Source organism: Syngnathus acus, chromosome 10 (assembly GCF_901709675.1).
Source record: "Syngnathus acus chromosome 10, fSynAcu1.2, whole genome shotgun sequence".
Classification (NCBI taxonomy): Eukaryota; Metazoa; Chordata; class Actinopteri; order Syngnathiformes; family Syngnathidae; genus Syngnathus; species Syngnathus acus.
In genome coordinates, this window is record NC_051095.1 from 4,382,671 (window position 1) to 4,400,999 (window position 18,329).

Below are 18,329 nucleotides of genomic sequence, written 5' to 3' on the forward strand. Positions count from 1 at the left end.
GGAATGTTACTCAGAACCGAGAAGCTTTCACCTTGGCTTACTGAGATCTACATTCATCCGTCTCATTCAGCACCAGCTAATCCCGAGGTCGGTACGAGTAGGGGGGGGGGGGCTTAGTAACTTGGAGCTTCACTGAGCTAATAACCTCCCAGCTAATATTCAATCCCAAATTTTTTGCACTGAATAGGAAAGTGGTTTGAGGAGTTTTACGGAGCGGTCGCTTCTACAAAAGAGGCCACGGGTCAATTCACGCGTGCAGTAAAACCATACGAAATATTAACCACGTCAGGTTTAGAGTTTCAGCGACGGTACAAGGTGCACCACCATGCACGGTGAGCCATTTCCACAACTGGTAAATGAATACCTGAAAAAGGGGGCCGGTGGAATTTAACCAACAGCGCGAAGCAAAAGGACACTGACCTTGCACAGGTGGAAAAGTACAAAACCTTTGACCGGTAGAACCGAAAGGAAACATTTGAGAATGATGCGTTGGCTAACGAAGCAACCGGTCGAGGACTGACAATCTAATCAATACTGCCACCTGACTCAATCCACATTCAAAAAATTAAATATTCTTACCTGGGGTTCCAGCAATCTCCACACTCAATGTGCATTCAATGGTTTTGCTCTCAAACGGTGATCCCTTGTGGTCACTGGAAGACACACACACAAAAAAAAAAGTGTTTTACTCCTTAGTCGACGACAAGATTTGAAATGTGATCTAAAATGTGGAAATGAGATACAAAAATGCCTCCGATTCGACTTGTGCTCTCCGTCTGTCTCTTTCTGATCTCTTTGCTCGTCTTATTTTCAATTTAATTTTTAATTTTTTGCCTAGAAAAACGTGGAAAACTTCTCAGACTTACTTTGGAGACTCTGGGGTCAAAGGAAGTGGCAAGGTGGTTGGTTTGGCTGCAGAACACAAAGGAGCATGGGTAATTATTGATCTAGTTAGAACACTGTTGGCAGAAGAGAACAGGTCCACATTCTGCAACAATTAATATCAAATTGGCTCATTAAATGCACTACAAAAAAAAAAAAAAAGCACCCATCCCTGGTTAGAAGACTGCACTAGTGTTTTGTTTTTGTTTTTTTTGTTTTTATTTCGATGACCCCATTTTAACAATTTACTCTCTAAGGACTGTTGACTGCGTGAGGCAGGATGAGATAATGGCGCGTGGGTCACGGGTATCTCCCGTACAGACACGTTGGAATGAAATCAAGACATACAGAGACGATGCCACAGACAAGACACAATGACGGTGGGTGAGCCCCTCCACGGACAAGTCATCATCATCGCATGCACCAACAGCAGAGGAGGGAGGAAATAAAGAAAGGTAGAAAGGAGAGTCAAGGAAGCTTGTGCAGTTGCCCGAGGCTTTGGCCGACTTGTGCTCCGGCAAAAGGGAAACGCGGCTTTAGTGGCTAAAGAGCAGCTTCCGGAAATTCTCAGCACACTCAGCTCAACCGGCCGACTGTTTGACGAACGGTAGCAAGACAAGGCTCCGCCCCTTTTCCCCACCCTCTACGTTTGGTTTTTCACTCACTAGAAATCTGGGGGGGGTAAAACGGTGTCAGTCGAGTCGATGCGCTAATGAGTGTTAGCTTCGAATTAGAATAGCGGTTAGTCGTGACGTCAAACTGGGAAGTGGTTAGAGCAGGAGAAGGAGAAGAAGGAGCAGAGATACGGCCAGTGGGGGGGATGCAGTCATGATTACCTAACAACAGGCGGTCGTCTGGGTGCTCGCTGAGGGCCTGCCTGTGCGGCTGCCCGTGCCCGTGTATGAGGCAGGCAGGGGTGGGCTCTGCAATGCTAGTATCTGGGAAGAGGGGGCTCGGCGGGCCCTGCGAGAGCACCGCGGCGGGGCTGCCCGTGACACGGTCATCATCACAGACACCATCATCATCAGCAGCAGAAGCAGTATGATTATCATGGTCCACATCCTCCCCATAGCCTCCCTGGCTCGGTCCAAAGCCCGCCGCGTCTAGCTTAGCGGGGTTTGCCGCTCGACTTTGCTTGGGAACGTCGACGCGCTCCTTGGCTTTGCTACGCTCGGAGGTCTTCCCCGCTAATTTGCCGTCAGCGGTTAAGGGGTCGAGAAAGTGCCCTCGGTAGCGAGCGGGTCTCGGTTTGGTGGTGAGCAGCTGACTGAGTAAGGGGTGCCCCGGCTTTGCGTCCCTTTTTCTAATAGTCACTGTGATGTGCGTGCGTTGAGCGCGGTTGGCCCCGCTGCTCTTTTTTCGAGCGGCGCCTACAGCCTCTCGGCAATGCTCACAGCTGTGACTCGCCTCTCGGGGAGGGAGGGAATAAGAATGCATATACCTAATGAACCTAGCGGCGGCCAGGTGGCCCGCATCACCTGGCGGCCTTCCTTCTTCGCTGGCTTTAGGGCGAGCGCGGCCGCAGCTGTAGGTTCTGTGGCCGACAGAGATAGAGGCCCCTTCCGACTCCTCAACCCCGTCATCCTGAGCGCAACGCTGCCACTTCCCAGCCCCACTACATTCGCCTGCAGCCCGGCTCTCACCTCGCTGGTGATGCTGCTGTGCCGGCGGAGGCGGCGGCGGCGGTTGGGGCGGCACGGACGACTTCTTTTTGGAGGCGGCGGTGGACGAAGAACAAGTGGAGGACAGGGAGGAGAAGGAGGAGGTGGACGACGAGGACGGCGAGGAGGAAGAAGAGGAGGAAGCGCCGAGGCCCAGGCTGTTCTTGTCCCTTCCGGGGACGCCGCTCCAGCTGCCTTTGACGTCGTTGGCTTTGGTGTGGAGCAGGATGTCATCGGTGGCTGTTAAGTACTTCAGCAGCTCTGTGCAAGGCCGTCTCAGAGGGCGGTTTTGTTGGCTGGAGACCCCTCTTGATTTGCCATTCCAGGGGTTCTCCGTCTGTTCAAAAAGGGGACAATTTCCCAAATGTTAGGACCAGGTCTTATGAAATTTTGCCAGTGACATTCATTGAAATGACATCAATCAGCCAACTTATTGCCATGTTGAACATGCTAGCTGTGTCAGTTTTAGGTTAGCTTAGCATTTAGCATGGCTTTTATATCGTTCCTTGTCATCTCTTGACAGAAATGTCACTTATTGGCCGCCACGAAGACGATGATAACGGACTTAGGAGCGACTTCAAAATGTGTTTAGGTTCACTAGTAGCTAGCTGAAGCTGGTTGCTAGCTACTAGCTGCTGTAGCGTAAGTAGCAAAGAGCCACGGTTGTTGACGGGAGTTTTTTTCTTATTGTTCTTTCTTTTAGTGGTTGTCTCGGTTGATTCTCAGTTTTTGCTATTCGATGTGTTTGAAACTGCTAACTTGACCTATTTATCTCGATCAGACATCCCATTGAGGCTGCAAACAAGTTTTTGTTTGACAACACACGAGTTTTACCACACAATATCCACAATCCATTTTATGTTGAACTTCCACTAGAGCGAGTCGCACTGCTTAAGAGGCCCGGGAGCACAAAGGCGAGGTGGGTCAACTGATTCTAGTTTCCACATCTGCCTTTATAGATACCCACCTTTTCACTTCACTAGCGCGGTGGCCCATCTGAAGCTTGCTAGCAAAAAAAAAAAAATAAATCAACCAAGCAATAACTTAAAAAAACATCTCCGGTAAATTGGGTCATTTGTAAGTCCCGCTGTCTTCTTCAGAACAATGTTTATCGTCAGACGGGGCTGGAAAGAACAACTCGCTGCCTAAGTGACTCGAAGGCGACGGCGGGTGTGAAGTCATCATCTTAATTGCGCGGGCCTCCGAGCGCTCTGCTTGCACGACGCGTCCGCCGGGACCTTTTTCGTTCGCTGCGCTCCACAAATACATGACTCAAAGGCACGGCGTGAAAATGAAATCCGACACTGTGCAAACAGCGCGCGGCTCCAATATGTGTCTGATCATTTCAAAGTAAGAGCAAATTAAGTCACGTAATGTGTTTGGACACAAAATGACAACCCATACCGAGCAACTTCATTGTGAGCTCGTTCGACGTCGAACATTACCAGATATCTGGAGCCCCATCAATGTTTTTCTTCTGACGGGTCCCTCCATATCAAGGCGGGTAAGTGGCGCGGCTAATGAGAGAACGCCGCCGAAGCCGTGCTTGCAAAGCCCAACAGCAATCAACCTGTTTTCATTACCAGAACCCCCCACGAACCCCCCCGGGCTAGAAAAGCGGTAGTCTAACATCTTCTAAAGGCGGCGACCAAAACAAGAAATTTGCAAGCACGAGAGCAGAGCGAGGAAGATTAACTAACATAAAAATGAGCGTGCGTGCGTACCTTGACGATAGCAGGTGGCGCTCGGATACGGTGGTTGCTGCTGGCTGCATGGTTCTGTGCCTTGCCACCTGTGTATTGATTATAGCTGAGCTGGGAGTTTGCGGGCGCCAGAAGGAGCTTCTTCAGCTGGACCCGTGCAACGACGAGGAAAAGAGAGGGAGGCTGAAGTTAGCACGGATTATGCAAATGGACATTTTCTTTCAATTGCCGCTGATTCTTTTTTTTTTTTTACCCCTCTGAGCAGATGGGGGAGCGCTGGTAAAGTGTTGAAAATAAGTACGTGACATGTTTGTATTCTCTGAGGGGACTGAACAAACACACTGGAAAGCTCATTAGGAAAGTTAAATGAAGTATAAGTTAACATTTTAGCCCTGAAAGCCAAGAGAATTGCCTGTGTGTAAAATAGCCACACAATGCTAAGAGGGCCGCTTCGCTGCCAAAAGAGACGACTTTGGCAAAAAGACTGAGGTGGTGGTGACGAGGGGAAGGGGGGGGGCACGGATTAGCCGAGACCTACCGGGAATAGAAGAGATGAATTTCCCTTTGCCGTTTCTTTCATTCAATGCCCACTCCATTTCCGGCCACACCATTGTTGCTCGTATTTGAATGGAATTAGCACTTAGCAGCCATTATGATTTGCGTTAGCTCATTTGTTCATTTAACTTGATTGGCCAAATTTAAATAGGAGGACTGGTAGTGTGAAGACGCAAATAGAGGGCAGGGAACGGTCACATCATCAAACCGACTTGAAGCCCGACGGAAACAATACGAGAGTCACATTGGGATCCCGAGCCAGCTCTGGCTACAAATGTTTCGAAGCGGCCAGGACAAATGGGGAGGCTTTACCAGGGAAGGCTCCTCGGGCTCCGGGGTGCGAGGCGAGCCGTCGGGGGAGGAGGGACAGCTCTGGTCACTGGCATTGGTCACGTCCCCATCTGCCAGAGCCTCAAACGAAGGCAGACCGTCCTCATCCACCGGGATGCTATCCAGGGTCTCTGTAAGCACTGCCAGCAAGTTGGCCTCATTTTCTTCATCTATCTTCTTAGCAGGCGGGAAAAGAAATAAAAAAGGGGAGGGGGGGGGTGAGCAGAAGACAGACAGAAACACAGAGAGAAAGAAAAAATAGGACATTTTAGTCTGGAAGTTGTAAATCTTTTCCTCCCAGGAAAGTAAGAGTGGTGGGCGGTTGTATGCAGACTTTTATTGTTAATACTGCTCTTTTTTTTTTTCTCCTCTTCGGAAGCTGGCTCTATTCTGGCAAACAAAATTCTCTCCCCTTTGCAGAGTGAGTTGAGCCTGTCACTCATATTTTAAATACGCAGCTTTACTGGACCAAAATAATATCTTCTCTGAGAAAGCCATTACCAAGGCTGACAAGTAGTAAGTATCTGGGGAAGGCAGCAATGTTTGGGGGCGGGGTTTGTTCAATCTATCGCCAATTTTCAGATGTGAAGAATTACTGTCCGCTTATGCAAAAATAAACATGTTATGTTTTAAAAAAGAAGTTGACAGGACAAAGGATGCTAAAGCATCAAGTTTCCGTCAAATAGTAGAATTTGTTTTTTTTTGGGCATATTATAATAATAACTATAATAATGAAAATACTAAAAAATAAAAAATAATATAATAAAACTACAATAGTAGTAATAATAATAATAATGATAATAATAATAAAACAAAATAACTAAAAATATCTGAATAATAATAATTTTAAAAAATTACAAAAAATATCTGAAATATCTTTCAACTTTCAATCAAATGGGAGTTTACGGCCAACAAAATGGAAGTGCTGTTTACATCCATTTGCAGATAAATAAGTGTTATGCTTCCCTTGACAAAATGTCACCGGCCGCCACCGGTTATTTTCATGCCCAGCTTCAAATTAATTTTCATTTCCAGATGACACAGACATCTTAGATGTTCAGTTAGCTCGCTAACAGTGAGGAAAATGTTAATCGGATGCTCAGCGAGTCGATCGTCTCTCTAACAACATGAGCACTCTGTCATTATTAGAAAATGATGAAGGGGACATATTTCACCGAGATAACGCGACGTCGACCGGGGCCGTGCCACACCGGCAAGCAAAATGCCTCGCAGGAAATTGCTCTGTATGAGGTGTCATGCTGTTTAATTACTTGTAAGGAGCTTTAAATCCACCGCGTTGGAACGGTGTGCAACCCCTTTTTTTGGTGCTCTTCAAAACACCTCAGCCCAAACTCACGCGAGAGATTAAAAGTAGGATTATTCTCGCTGATCATCTTTTAATGAGCCACCTGTTTTGGTTTGACACCCGGAAAGCCAAGCCACGTAGAGAAAATGTTCGGGAAGCCAGATGACTCCTTGCTTTTAAATACCAAGCAACAAAAAGGGGCTTAAAAATGATCTAGTCACGTCATGAGTAACTGAAAATGTTTGACCGGGATATTTTATAGTATCAGGAGACCAATAACCAACCTGTTTTTCTAATAATTGACATTAGTCAGTGTTTGCGGCAAGAACGAGTCCAGTGACCGAACAATCTCAATTAAGACCAAATCCAATCATCAACCGATATTTGTCCGATATTTGGACAAAAACCGACCAAGGGTCACATGAAGTCACATGCTTGAGTGGTCCGGTCACCAACAGATTTGTAATGATTGCTATGCCCCCCAGACAATGTTTAAAAAAGGAAATCATGTGATTGGCTCTTTAATGATTACCATGCAGACATGGATTGTACTTTTACAGGGCCGGAGTCAAAGTCAAACGTGGTAGACAACCTCCCAAAATTTCATTTCAGAGTCCAAGGTAGCATCCTACAAAAAAATGCTTCGACACGTCCGGCGGATGCATACAAAGTCTGCCGGCTAACCCGGTTGCAGTCCACTTATATTGATTACCACCCAGCAGAGTAAATATCGAGGGCAGAAGGAACAAAGAAAGGAAAAAAATAAATAAATAAACGTCTCGGTGGAAGCCCATCTCGCTTAATGGACCTCGCCGAATTAAAGAGATCTTAACAATCCCGGGCTAATTGTGGGATCACAATATATTAACCCCGCCGCAATTCTAAAGGGTGCCATTCTGTGGCTGTTTTATTCCAAATGCTTCAATTAGCCATAAAACATGCTGGCAAGTGCTTGGCAGAGTTTCCTCGTCCCCTCCCCTTCCCTTCTTTGCCCCACGTCGGTGCAAAGAAAGCCGCTTGTTCATTATTAGGTGAGGTCCTTTTGTTATCAGGTAGGGCTGTCTTTGAGATTGTCCTTGCCATTAACTATTTTATTGAGTTCCAGACCAAGGCATTGTGTTCCGGGAGATACTATTCACCAGGCTGATAACAGAGAAAGGGAAAAAGGTGAAAGGAGTCGCTTTAAACAAACACTCGCTTCTCAACTGCGGGGCCAAATAGTCAAATTAAATCGGCTAATTGCTTCTTGAGCATTGCAAAGGCTAAAATAATTAAAAAATATATATAAACAGTTTTTTTTGGGGTGAAGCGACACAATACTTCATTTGCATGTGGTGAAAGGAAGCAAATAGATGAAGTTCCACCAAAACATCTGCGACAAAATGGGTCATCTATAGTTAAAGTTTCATTTATCTCGCTTTTGCACCATGACAGTTTAATTGCATTGCTTCATCTAAATCTTTCCCCGCACGGTCACATTTCAGACAAATGGTGTCAGCTTTCAACATTTTTTTTTTTTGAAAGAAGCTAAATAAATAATGGTGACTAAATCAAGGTGAGTCCACTGGACGCACATATGGCCACCATGACAGAAGGTGGCGGGAAAGGGGAAGGGCACAGCGAGAGACGGATCGCCAAAGACCTCACACAAATGGAGAGAGGGCGATTACGTCCCGTGTGCAGCCATGCAACCATACCTAAGATCCTCCCCCCCCTGTGTGCCTGACAGAGTTCCAAACCATAAAACTAAATGTTAAACCTCCATTCGGCCCGGCGCTGCGATTAGCTTTAATAAATAGCGGCCAACTGTCTCTTGTTATCATCAGACGTTACTCCCAATCCAATCATTTGATGCGGTGGTGGCGCTACCGTGACTTTGTAATAATCCATTAGTCCTGCTCGGAATTCACCGCTCGGAGTCTCCTTGTTAAAGCGGGCGAGCTATGCGGAAGAGTTGACATTAGGCGGCAATGCAAGAGGGCGCGGGCTATTTATATGCCAGATGTCCGTCTCTGCTTTAGGAGGCTGTGCGGCTAATACATCAGAGAGGGAAATGCTTTGACCCGTCAATGAAGATGCGTGTGTGCCTCGAAAAGATAAATCTCCCGGGAAGCATTTGACACTGTTAGAACGCTATCAGATGAGCTGATGGGGTGCAAGAGAGGAAAAGTGAGAAGAGATATATTTGTATATTGGATATACTGGACGAGGACAGGATACGAGCGTGACCGCATCCGATTGAGACGACCACCCTGGGGATGTGAGCGGGAACGGTCTTGTTCCTGCAGATCAAACCCGTATCATGAACGGGAGCTGGCCAGCTAAACTTAAGACTGTCCTAGAGTCGGCAGAAACTAGATGATGATGTCAACGAACCGATGTTTTGGGCCAGAAGCGAGTCACATGACCAGACAAAAAGGAGTTGTCGTGAATATTTGGAACCAGATTGGCTGAGCTGAGTTACAATGAAGACTGACCAACCAATTATGGGCAAGGAATGAGTCACATGACTGACCAATACTGGTGATGACTTTCCCAATGGGTGAAGAACGAATTATTGGTTGATCGATCCCTGCCGTTTCTTGCCGTGACCGTAATGGCTGGTATGAATGAGTATTTGGCGGCCGCACGCAAAGTCAAAAAGCTTTTAGACAAAACTATGGCCTTACTAAATAAAGCTCCTCCATTTCCTCCAACTCTCCACCATGACTATAAATAGTTTTATATCTCTATAAAAGTTGTTGTAAGCACACCTCGGCGTAACATTGTACCCTAATTGACATCAAAGAACAATAAATCAGAATTATTTTAATTTAATTGCTAATATTAACGAGCACGCCACTGCCTCCTACTGTAGTGGAGGTGCAATTACACTTTATTTCAGCACCAAACAACAAACTTTTTAAAAGTACCCGAGTAGGTGACACGTGCACATCGTGATGCTAACAAACGTTAAGTGCTACCGTCAATGATACCACCAGATGGCGCCAAAGCATTTTATTAAACATGTAAATCTGTCAATTAATGACTCCCAAACTGCGCATATGTACGGGGGTTGGTTGTCATATTTCCAAACAGAGGACACCACCTTCACGCTGCGTGTATAAGTGAGTGCCAGTGCGTGTGTGACCTTCTGAGCCCGGCCAAGCCCATCGATAGTGTTTTGTCGCACTTACGGCGTCCTCGGAAGGACGCCCATGTGCTGTATCAAACAAATTGTGCACATCGTTGTCACAATCCGCATCGCGCAGGAAGAAGCGCTGTGTGTGTGTTGGCAATATCGCAGATGTATGGTAATTGAAATGGCAGAATCTTTTTTGGGGGGGAAATGGAGTCAATTTGACGCGGCGGCGAAAGAAGGTCACCGTATTCAATTTGCGCTGAATGGCGCCGTGACAGGGAAACACCTGAAAGCACACGATCTTATCAAGGCCTCACAGGCGCCGCCACTTACCCACTGGCTAAAAGCTATTTGCTGATTACCAAATAAACGTATTATCTTTTACCTTGACTTCTGTGTGTGTGGGTGCGAGGAAGCAGGTAGAGGCGGAGTCTTTTCTCCTGGTCGTGACTTTGCAAGCGCGCTATCTCAGCTGTCCCCGCCCCCTCCCCTGCAGTTGTCGCGTACTTTCAAGTGCCATATGGGCTCGTCAAAGAGAGAGGACTTCACAAGGCTTTTGCGTCCCTCTTTACAAGTAAAGAGAACAAAGCTGGTACAAGGTTCATCTTTGTCGAACATCAATGGCACACATATGGACGGGAGCGTTGTGGGAGTGTGTTTGATGGGGCTCCTCCGCACCAAACTCACCTCCCCGACCCACATCGTTCCCGTTTGGTTTGTTACGGGGGTCAGTTTGACCTGCTGGAAGTAAAGATGCTAATTTGAAAGAACCGAGTTTACATTTAAAGCGAAAAGCCAGTTTGTCTCTGTGGAGGAGGAATTAGCATATCTGCATCGCAGTTCAGCAGTTCAGGGTTTGAGTCTCGGCTGTGGACTTTGTGTGATCTCCCTGAGCTTGCATGAGTTGTCCACGGGAACTGTGGCGACCTCCCATATTCCCAAAATGCACACCTTAGGTCAAATTGAAGAAATTTGATTGTGGGTAAACATCCACAATTACTGTCAATTCGCTGTTTTGTTTTTAATTGAGGATTATCACCTTTGACTCGTAATTTGAAAAAAATGGAGAGTGATTAATTCGACTTTTGTTTTGCAGAAAAGAACCTTTGGCACAAAGTTTCATTTCTTTTAAAATCATGTCACGAAGATCCAAATCCTTTTTGAGGTCTCCCGATTGGACAGCCAACTGAGTCATTCAGCTTCCGAGAGCTTCTTGAGCTACTTGTGCAAATGCTCGGAAATAAGCAGCAACGCTAACATCAGTGTGACAAAGACCCAACAAACATTTGTTGCCTTTGTCAACTTTCTGCAGAATCTGCTGATTGATGGATTCAAGATATTGACAACCCACTTGTCTGCCCTGGTGACATCAGAGTAATGATTCCCAAACTTAAAGGCGGAATCTTGAAAGTAGGGAAGACTATGAAATTATTCCATAGTTGCAGTCCAGTATTAAATAATACATTTGTTATCGTGTGGCATCATGGCAACGTGTGTGTGTGAGTCTGGGGGAGGGTTGGATTATTGGCTTAGTGTTTTGGCCAGGTTAACGTGAAACAGCCCTGAAAGGCTCTTAGCCGAGATTACCCCATTGGCTAAAAATAGCCGTCAGCGCCTGATGCACGCCGGCACCAAAAGACCACTATCTGACATGCGTGCGCTACGTTTCAATTACACACCTGTAGACGGCGGTGGCGTTGGCGGGGATGCACTTGGGGGTTTGGGATCAGCTGGGGGAGGCTGACCCTAGCGTGCTGCATACAGCAGCGGCGGTTTATCACTGGGACAGAGGCAAAAGGATGCTCCTTCCTTCCTTTGCTCTCGTTCCCAAACGTTCCCAGAAGGGACTATTGTTTGGGATCCGACCGACCGCCTTCCCCCTTCTCCCGCTTGGTCTTTCCAGAAGAAACAAATTCTCCGCCTCGGGAGCCAAAGGAGGCGGGGAGTTTTGTGGCGGCGGCAAGACGCACGAGCGCCCGTCTTCTCCACCGATCGCCCGAGCGTCGATGCGATAACAGTGGAGATGAGGAAGGGGTGGTGCCTTGTGGTGACTGTGGTAATTCATACACCCCTTTGCTGGAGCGCCCAACCGGTGTGGGCGGTGTTTTTTCAAATGTCAGCATAAATTTGCAAAATCAAAGCGCTCAGCAGGGTGCAGGAACAGGAACAATAAGCCTGCCCTGAGTGTGTGCGTTTGCGAGTGTGTTTCCACTGACAAGTGTGTGCTAATCTACTGCTGATTGTTCAAACTCTTCAATCCAATACTACCGTTAGGTTTGTTTCTCAGGAAGTGCAATCAGGTTGGAGGGTCAGAGTGTTTGAGCATCTAAAAATGGGAGCGGTGAAAATAATCCTAATTAACATTTATTAAGACAATCAGATGAAAAAGTTTCACACAGGAGAACAACTGCTGTTTAATCATATTTCCTTAACCTCTTCATGTGCCAGTTCCATAAAAATCAAAATAATCCAAAAGTGGCAAAAAATACATAATAATTCCCAACACACAAAATAAGTTTCCCACTAAAAAATAAAAATCTTATTTTTATTTTTATTGCATTTCCTTATCTTAAAATTGGGCCATTTTAACAAGAATAAAAAAAAAACCTATTAATATTGTCAATTAAACTTGTTTCTATTTAAAGGGGGGTCAAATTGACTATGACATTATTTTTAACGAGAGAAATTGGCCTAAAGCAGCTGGGCAAAGGCCATCAGAGGGCACGCGTGAGCAAGAGCTCGGCGACGCATGATGGCATGCTCGCAGAATGTCCATGCACACTATCTTCGTAAGACTCTAAAGCCTTGGCATTTCATTTTACTAGCTGCAAAGCCCACAACCTTTTACTTGCAATCCTTGGGCTTTGATTCAGGTTGGCACCAGCCCAAACCTTCTCCTTCTCTACCCATCTGTCCTCATGTCTGTCTGGCCTCCGACGTGGACAAACGCGCTCGGACGTTTGGCGATGACACGAACAGGCGCGGGCACGGACCACCAGGCAACTGTGCGAGTGACTCACGAGAAAATAGAACCAATGAAATATTTTTGTAGTTTGAATCACTACTCTGTATTGAATATAAAACATGTTGTGTTGCCTGTACGGCAGTTTCCACCTGTTGACAACACACGACGACAGTTTAGCTTTGGGATGATTTGTATTCGCCCAAGTAATAATACTCCATTAAATCATTGGTTTATTGAGGAGTCTCCATATATTATTCATCAAGGCTCTTTTTTTTTTTGCAAAGCAATTTAGCCAATCAATTAATTATTTTGAGGAGCAACTTTCTAATTTTGTGCAGCATTTTTTGGGGGGAGGGGAGCATCTTAATCCTACGGACCCAAAGAAAGGCTTTTATTAAACAGTAAAATTATAACTAATATCTAATGGTTGAACAGTTGTTTGAAAATTTAAAACTATGAGTTTTACTTTTGTGAATTCACATTGCGTATAACAGCAAATTTAATTTTCTTGTCTGTAAGCAAAGCTAAACTAAGTTAAAAAAATTCATTTATTTCTGTTTCAGTTTAGCTATTTAATAGTAAAATTGGATATTCGCCGTTTAACTGCCACTCAAAGCCAGATGTGTGTGAAAAGTGTCATCGATCAGCCAAGCACTTAATCGTGGAGTTAAACGCGCTAGCCGTGTCATTTTTAGGTTAGCTTACCATTTAGCATGGCTTCTCTGTCTTTTCTAGTCATTCTTTCGTTCATGTCATCCGAAATGTAACTTATTGACCGCCATGCAGGCGACAGTTACTGACTTAGGAGGGACTCCACAACATGTTTACGTTAGAAGCTAGCCGAAGCTGTTGCTAGCTAGCCGCTTCTGCGTTAAGTCGCAAAGAAGCTTTTTTACAACCACTTCGATGGCTCTTCTTTTTCTACTTTTTTTGTGGGTTCTCTTTGTTTTGGCTATTTAATAAGTATTAATGATGCGCAAATTATCCATTTTGGCTGATGCGAAACAACTTATTTCGAGCCTGTCTTTGCCCTCGGGCCGCTCTGCCACCTCCCGTTGACCGCCAGCCATGTAATCCGAGCAGGGTTCTGACTCGTTGGGTCAACACTTCCATGCTGTTATCTTTGGCAGTACATCAGGAAATTATTAGAGCTAGCGCCCCCTTAATAACTGCGGCCTGAAATAGAGCGCCCACGTTGAGAGTTTTCAAGAGGTGTCGAGTACGAGCAAAGAAAGTTTCGCAGGTGTGTGTGGGGGGGCGGCTGAACGGACATGGCCTATCATACCGCACGGGAACGGTCAGTAACGGAGCAAAAGGCCAGCCAGGGGACATCTCGTGATCTCAGCCAGCCACATGTTGCTACATAAAAGACGCGTCCTATCCCAAACAAAACCCTGCAACATGAAAATGACCTCATTTTGATGTTTTGTCAAGCAACCCGTGACATCATTAAAATGCCTTCAAAAGTGGCAGCCATGTTGGTCAGGCCAAGACTGAAAGTGGCTCCAAGATGACAATCAGGATTTTCTTATGCTGATGCTCCAGGAGGCTAATTAGGAAATACATCAGCAGCGCGCCCGCCATCACCCAAAGCCCGAGCACTCTCCCTCCCCCCCCGGCGGCGCTCTAATCCTTGCCAAGAGGCAAACTTTCCCCTGTCAGATTAAAAGGGATTAGCCGGGTCGTGCTACATGAGGAACTGGCCACTTCTAATGGTGATTTGAAACTTTCCAAAGATGGAGCGAGGGGGGGTTATAAACTGTACCCCCTCTCAGCCCCTACCCCTTGCTTCTTCACGGCTTCGAGATTTGCCGAGCTTTCACTCAGCGCGACACAATAGCTGGCGGCGTGCATCGGCACGACTGGGCAATATTCATGGCTGACACGTGCGCGGGGGGGGACACGTGAGCAGGCCATATGTCGGACCACCGCAAAGCGGGGTACCGTGAAAGCCCATTTCGGACCAATCATAGCGCATTATATTCATTTACCCAGCACGACTAATTATTGGACTCCCAGGTGGGAGGAAAAAGAGCAAATAGAAGAGATATTGAAGTCTGTGATAAACCACAGGAAAGTTAAGATTCAGTAAGGGATGTTTTTTTTAAGATGAGACACAATCATCAGGAAGAGCTAAATGGGGAAAGACTTTCCAAGAGCTAAAAAAAAAAAGGTTTGACTGCTTGACATGGAAGTTATGAGTAAACGCTGAAAGAGTAAAGTGGATATTAGCTTAAATAATATTTCTTTTTTCTTGGATATTGTCATGAAAATTCAAAATTCTACCGCTAACGAAAAAACCCCAGAACTTTTTGTTTATATCCTGTTTTGCGGATTTACAAGGAAATATCAAATGTCGAAAGTGCTGGCATAACGTTGCTGTATTGTTGTCCACGCAACGCAGAGCTCCCCCTACTGGCCAGGAGTTGAATCAATTCAGACAATTTATTGAATGAATATTGAATTACATCAATATTTTTAGCCACCCGTGTAAAAGTGCTAAAAAACAAATTTCTTTCATAATCAAAGACCCCCAAACTATAAAATGGCACCACCTGACACAATATATAAATTGTGTTATTATACAAATTCAACTTTAAAAGCTGCTCATTTTGACCCGCAACATGTCAGCAGAGTTGAAGGCTATTTTTAGAAACTGGACTTGCATTGTTCTTTACACTGACACTTGTCGGTATTTTTAACCGTATCGCTCGGCTTGACGGCAGACAGCCACGCCAGCTACCACTTAGACTCCATTTGTGTGTGTGTGTGCGTCCTCAGAGGCGAGGCACACACACAAACAGTTTCTAGCGGTAGTCAACGAGGTTAAAGATGGAAAGAATTTCGCCTGTTATCAAGAGCAGCGAGCACACACGGCAGCAGAAAACGTGAGCGCGTGACACGACGCCGCTTTCGCCCCCTAGAGGCCAAACCGCTGCGTCCAATCCCGGCCGGTCTATCTACGGCGGCGATAAGGGCCCCTAATGAAGACTGCGAGACTGACGGTTTTATAGGCCGGACTGGATCATCGACCTTGTTGGCAGTCTCTCGGGGTGACAAGAGAAAAAAAAAGGAACACCGCGAGGGTGATAGGGGGAAGATTAAAGTTTTACAAGGCTTTTGAGAAGCCTTTCTTTACGACGTGTCCAGAGTTTGCTTTCAGATGTGAGCCGCATTAGTAAGTTGAAACTGAAATAAACACTTTTGATAAGGAGGCCCACCACTGTCAGGCCCCAAATAAGGGGACAAAGGTCCCGCCGGGGCTTATCAAGCTTCATGTTATCTCCCCAGCATGCCTGCACTGTTTTTTTTTTCAGCACCAGACATCATTCTCGCAAAAACATAAAGATTCAGCCGTGACCTACCTCGAAAAGATTGGACGCCTCGTTGCCATATTGCGCAGAAATGATCTCCGATTGGTCACTGTACCACTTGAGGCCGCCCAGGAAGCCGTCGGCGTCGAGGTCGCTGACGTCCAGCTCCGAGAGGTCGAGTTCGGGGAGATCGGGACAGAGGGGCTGGTCTTCGCCAACCAAGGCAGCGCACTGTAGGAGGAGGGGGGGGGACACACGGTCAGTACAAGCGGCATAGAGCTGACGGGCGCGTCGTTCGATTCCCCCCGACCTGCAAAGCGCGGTCGCCCTGCTTGTGATTGGCGCGCACGCCCGCTGACATTTTATGTAATCTCCACGACTTGTCGTGTACTTTACGGAGCGGCTGCCTGCACCACCGCCGCCCAACTGTAACAGGACAGAAGGGGGACTGGTGGGGGGGGGGGGGCAGTGGGGGGAAGGGGTCGAACGAGGATCTGGGTGTTGTGAAAACAAACAGAGAGAGTGAACGAAAGAGAAGCAAAGAGCCTGACGGAAAGGGGTTGGGCTAATTTGCATGTCTCAGCTGATTTTTATTTATTTCTTTTTTTTGCAGGGTCATTGTGAATGCAACTGGAAGAGGGTTGTTGAGATGCGCCCGCCAAGGATGGACAATTGCTGGCTTTTTTTTTTTGCATCAACAGACAAATTTGATTGCAAAATACCCGTGCAAACTTCCAAGTCACGCAACAACCCTCCTCGTCTAACGGCACCTGGCCGCGCATGTCAGAAAGGTGGATATCCCCCGAGGGGGGTGTTTCGGCCCCGCCTGAACGAAAGGGACGTGAGGTTGGGCTCAGGTCAAAAAAGACGTGTCGTCTCTTGTGCCGAGGAGGCAAAGCGAGGAGCGGCCAAGACACCGGTGTCACCGTTCATCTGTCCCCCCCCACACGAATACACAATGACTTCAAGACTTGTGATGAGACAGCTGGGTTGTGGGGGGGGGGGGGGGGGGGGGGGTGAGATGATCCAGCCTGACAAGGCACGGCAGCCAAAGACTGCAAACGTTCTGCAAAGCAGAGGTTGCGCTTATAGGCTGCCCAATTATCTTATGGACTTGCCGTTCGGGTGCAAAGTGATGGACTCGCGCCTACACAGACAAGACAAACGGTGATTTACGCACATAGAAGACGAGCGAGCGGGGAGCATTGAGAAGACGCTCCTGCAGCCCGCAGCCTTATTCCTTCCGCTGCAAATATTTATAGCGTGTGCGCATATTTTGGACACAATCTGAAGCACTGCGGAGAAATTTCCACAAGCAGGGGGAAATAATCCGCACCTCCGGGCAGAGCATCACTGCGCAGCACGGCGCAGATTAAAAGGGCTGGCAGGTGCGAAGACGACAAAAAGTCGAATGGTGTGCTAATGTGCTCATGTGGTTGATTAAAGACCGAATGCCAAACAGTCGCCCCCCTTTTCAAGTGCGCAACCTTTGCTCCCCTTGCAAAATAACGCGCACGGACGCTGGCCACCAAGGGACTCCGTGCGTAAAACGACACGCACGCGCGCGCACACAACCTCACGCGCACACATTGTGACGCCGAGAAACCCTCTCCGGTACATGAACGCACCACGGGAGCGATACATCCGATAAAAAGAGTTAAAGGGTCCTTTTTTTTTTTTTTTTTTTGCAAAAACTACACCAGGAATTGCGATGGAGGGGAAAACATTCCGCTTGTTTAACAGTTGCCAAATAGTCCCGCGTTGTGCATCCTCAACTGGCTCCACATTACGCGTTACGCATCGGGAAGAGAGGACTCCGCAGCCACTAAAAAGCTCCGTCGCTCCAGGAAATAATATCAAAGCAGTCCATAAGGATAGAACGATTCATTTGGTTTTTCGATTTTTTTTTCTTTTTTGCATGAGCTCACCTCTAATTCTCTCCACACCGAATCCTGGTTACACCTGTCCCACGCCATCCAGCCACTGAATGACGGCTCCGTGGAAAAAAAATAAAAATAAACAAACCCCAAATATAATCGTCAAAAAGCGTCGGTAAAGGGGCTGAAAAGAAAAAAAAAGGGAAAACAAATCAAGTAAAAAAGAAATCCACGCACGCTTCCCACTCGCTTGCACACAGGCAACTGCCGCCCCTCGCCGAGAATGAACCGAGGGCACCTGTCTTACAACTGCTTTCCATCACATGACAAAGCTATTAAAAGTAGGCAGGGAGTGACTCCGCGTCCACGCTACTCGCCAGTGACGCGCGCGGCGGGGGCGTGGCCTGCCTGCAGCTTCTTTGCTTCAACGTATTACATGTTCACTTTGAACATTTTCAAGCATTCCTATTGGCTCGCTCAACAAATCGAGCCAAACGCGTAAGTCTGCTCGCAAAAAGCAAGTCAATTAAGTGGAACTGCACAGCGCAAAAGGAAAGTGTATTAGAAAATGAAAAACTAAAAATTAGAAAAATTACTAACAAAACTAAAAAAAAG

General features: G+C 46.7%; 1 protein-coding gene across 4 annotated transcripts in view; it reads right to left on the reverse strand.

The window, feature by feature from the left end:
• The window catches only part of ppargc1a (peroxisome proliferator-activated receptor gamma, coactivator 1 alpha), a 29,798-nt gene extending 11,742 nt beyond the window's left edge, over nt 1-18,056 (reverse strand). The window contains exons 1-7 of one of the 4 annotated variants that reach the window (XM_037261749.1): nt 17,766-18,056; nt 15,889-16,068; nt 5,114-5,305; nt 4,268-4,393; nt 2,526-2,880; nt 867-912; nt 580-653 (exon numbers count right to left, since the gene is read on the reverse strand). In XM_037261749.1, coding sequence (XP_037117644.1) covers nt 580-653; nt 867-912; nt 2,526-2,880; nt 4,268-4,393; nt 5,114-5,305; nt 15,889-16,068; nt 17,766-17,813 — 1,021 coding nt within the window. In that variant the 5' untranslated portion in view covers nt 17,814-18,056. Of the gene's footprint in view, nt 1-579; nt 654-866; nt 913-2,525; nt 2,881-4,267; nt 4,394-5,113; nt 5,309-15,888; nt 16,069-16,147; nt 16,253-17,765 lie in introns of those variants that run through there. The other 3 variants (XM_037261747.1, XM_037261748.1, XM_037261746.1) reach the window with 3 other exon arrangements.
• Nucleotides 18,057-18,329: the final 273 nt, after the last annotated feature.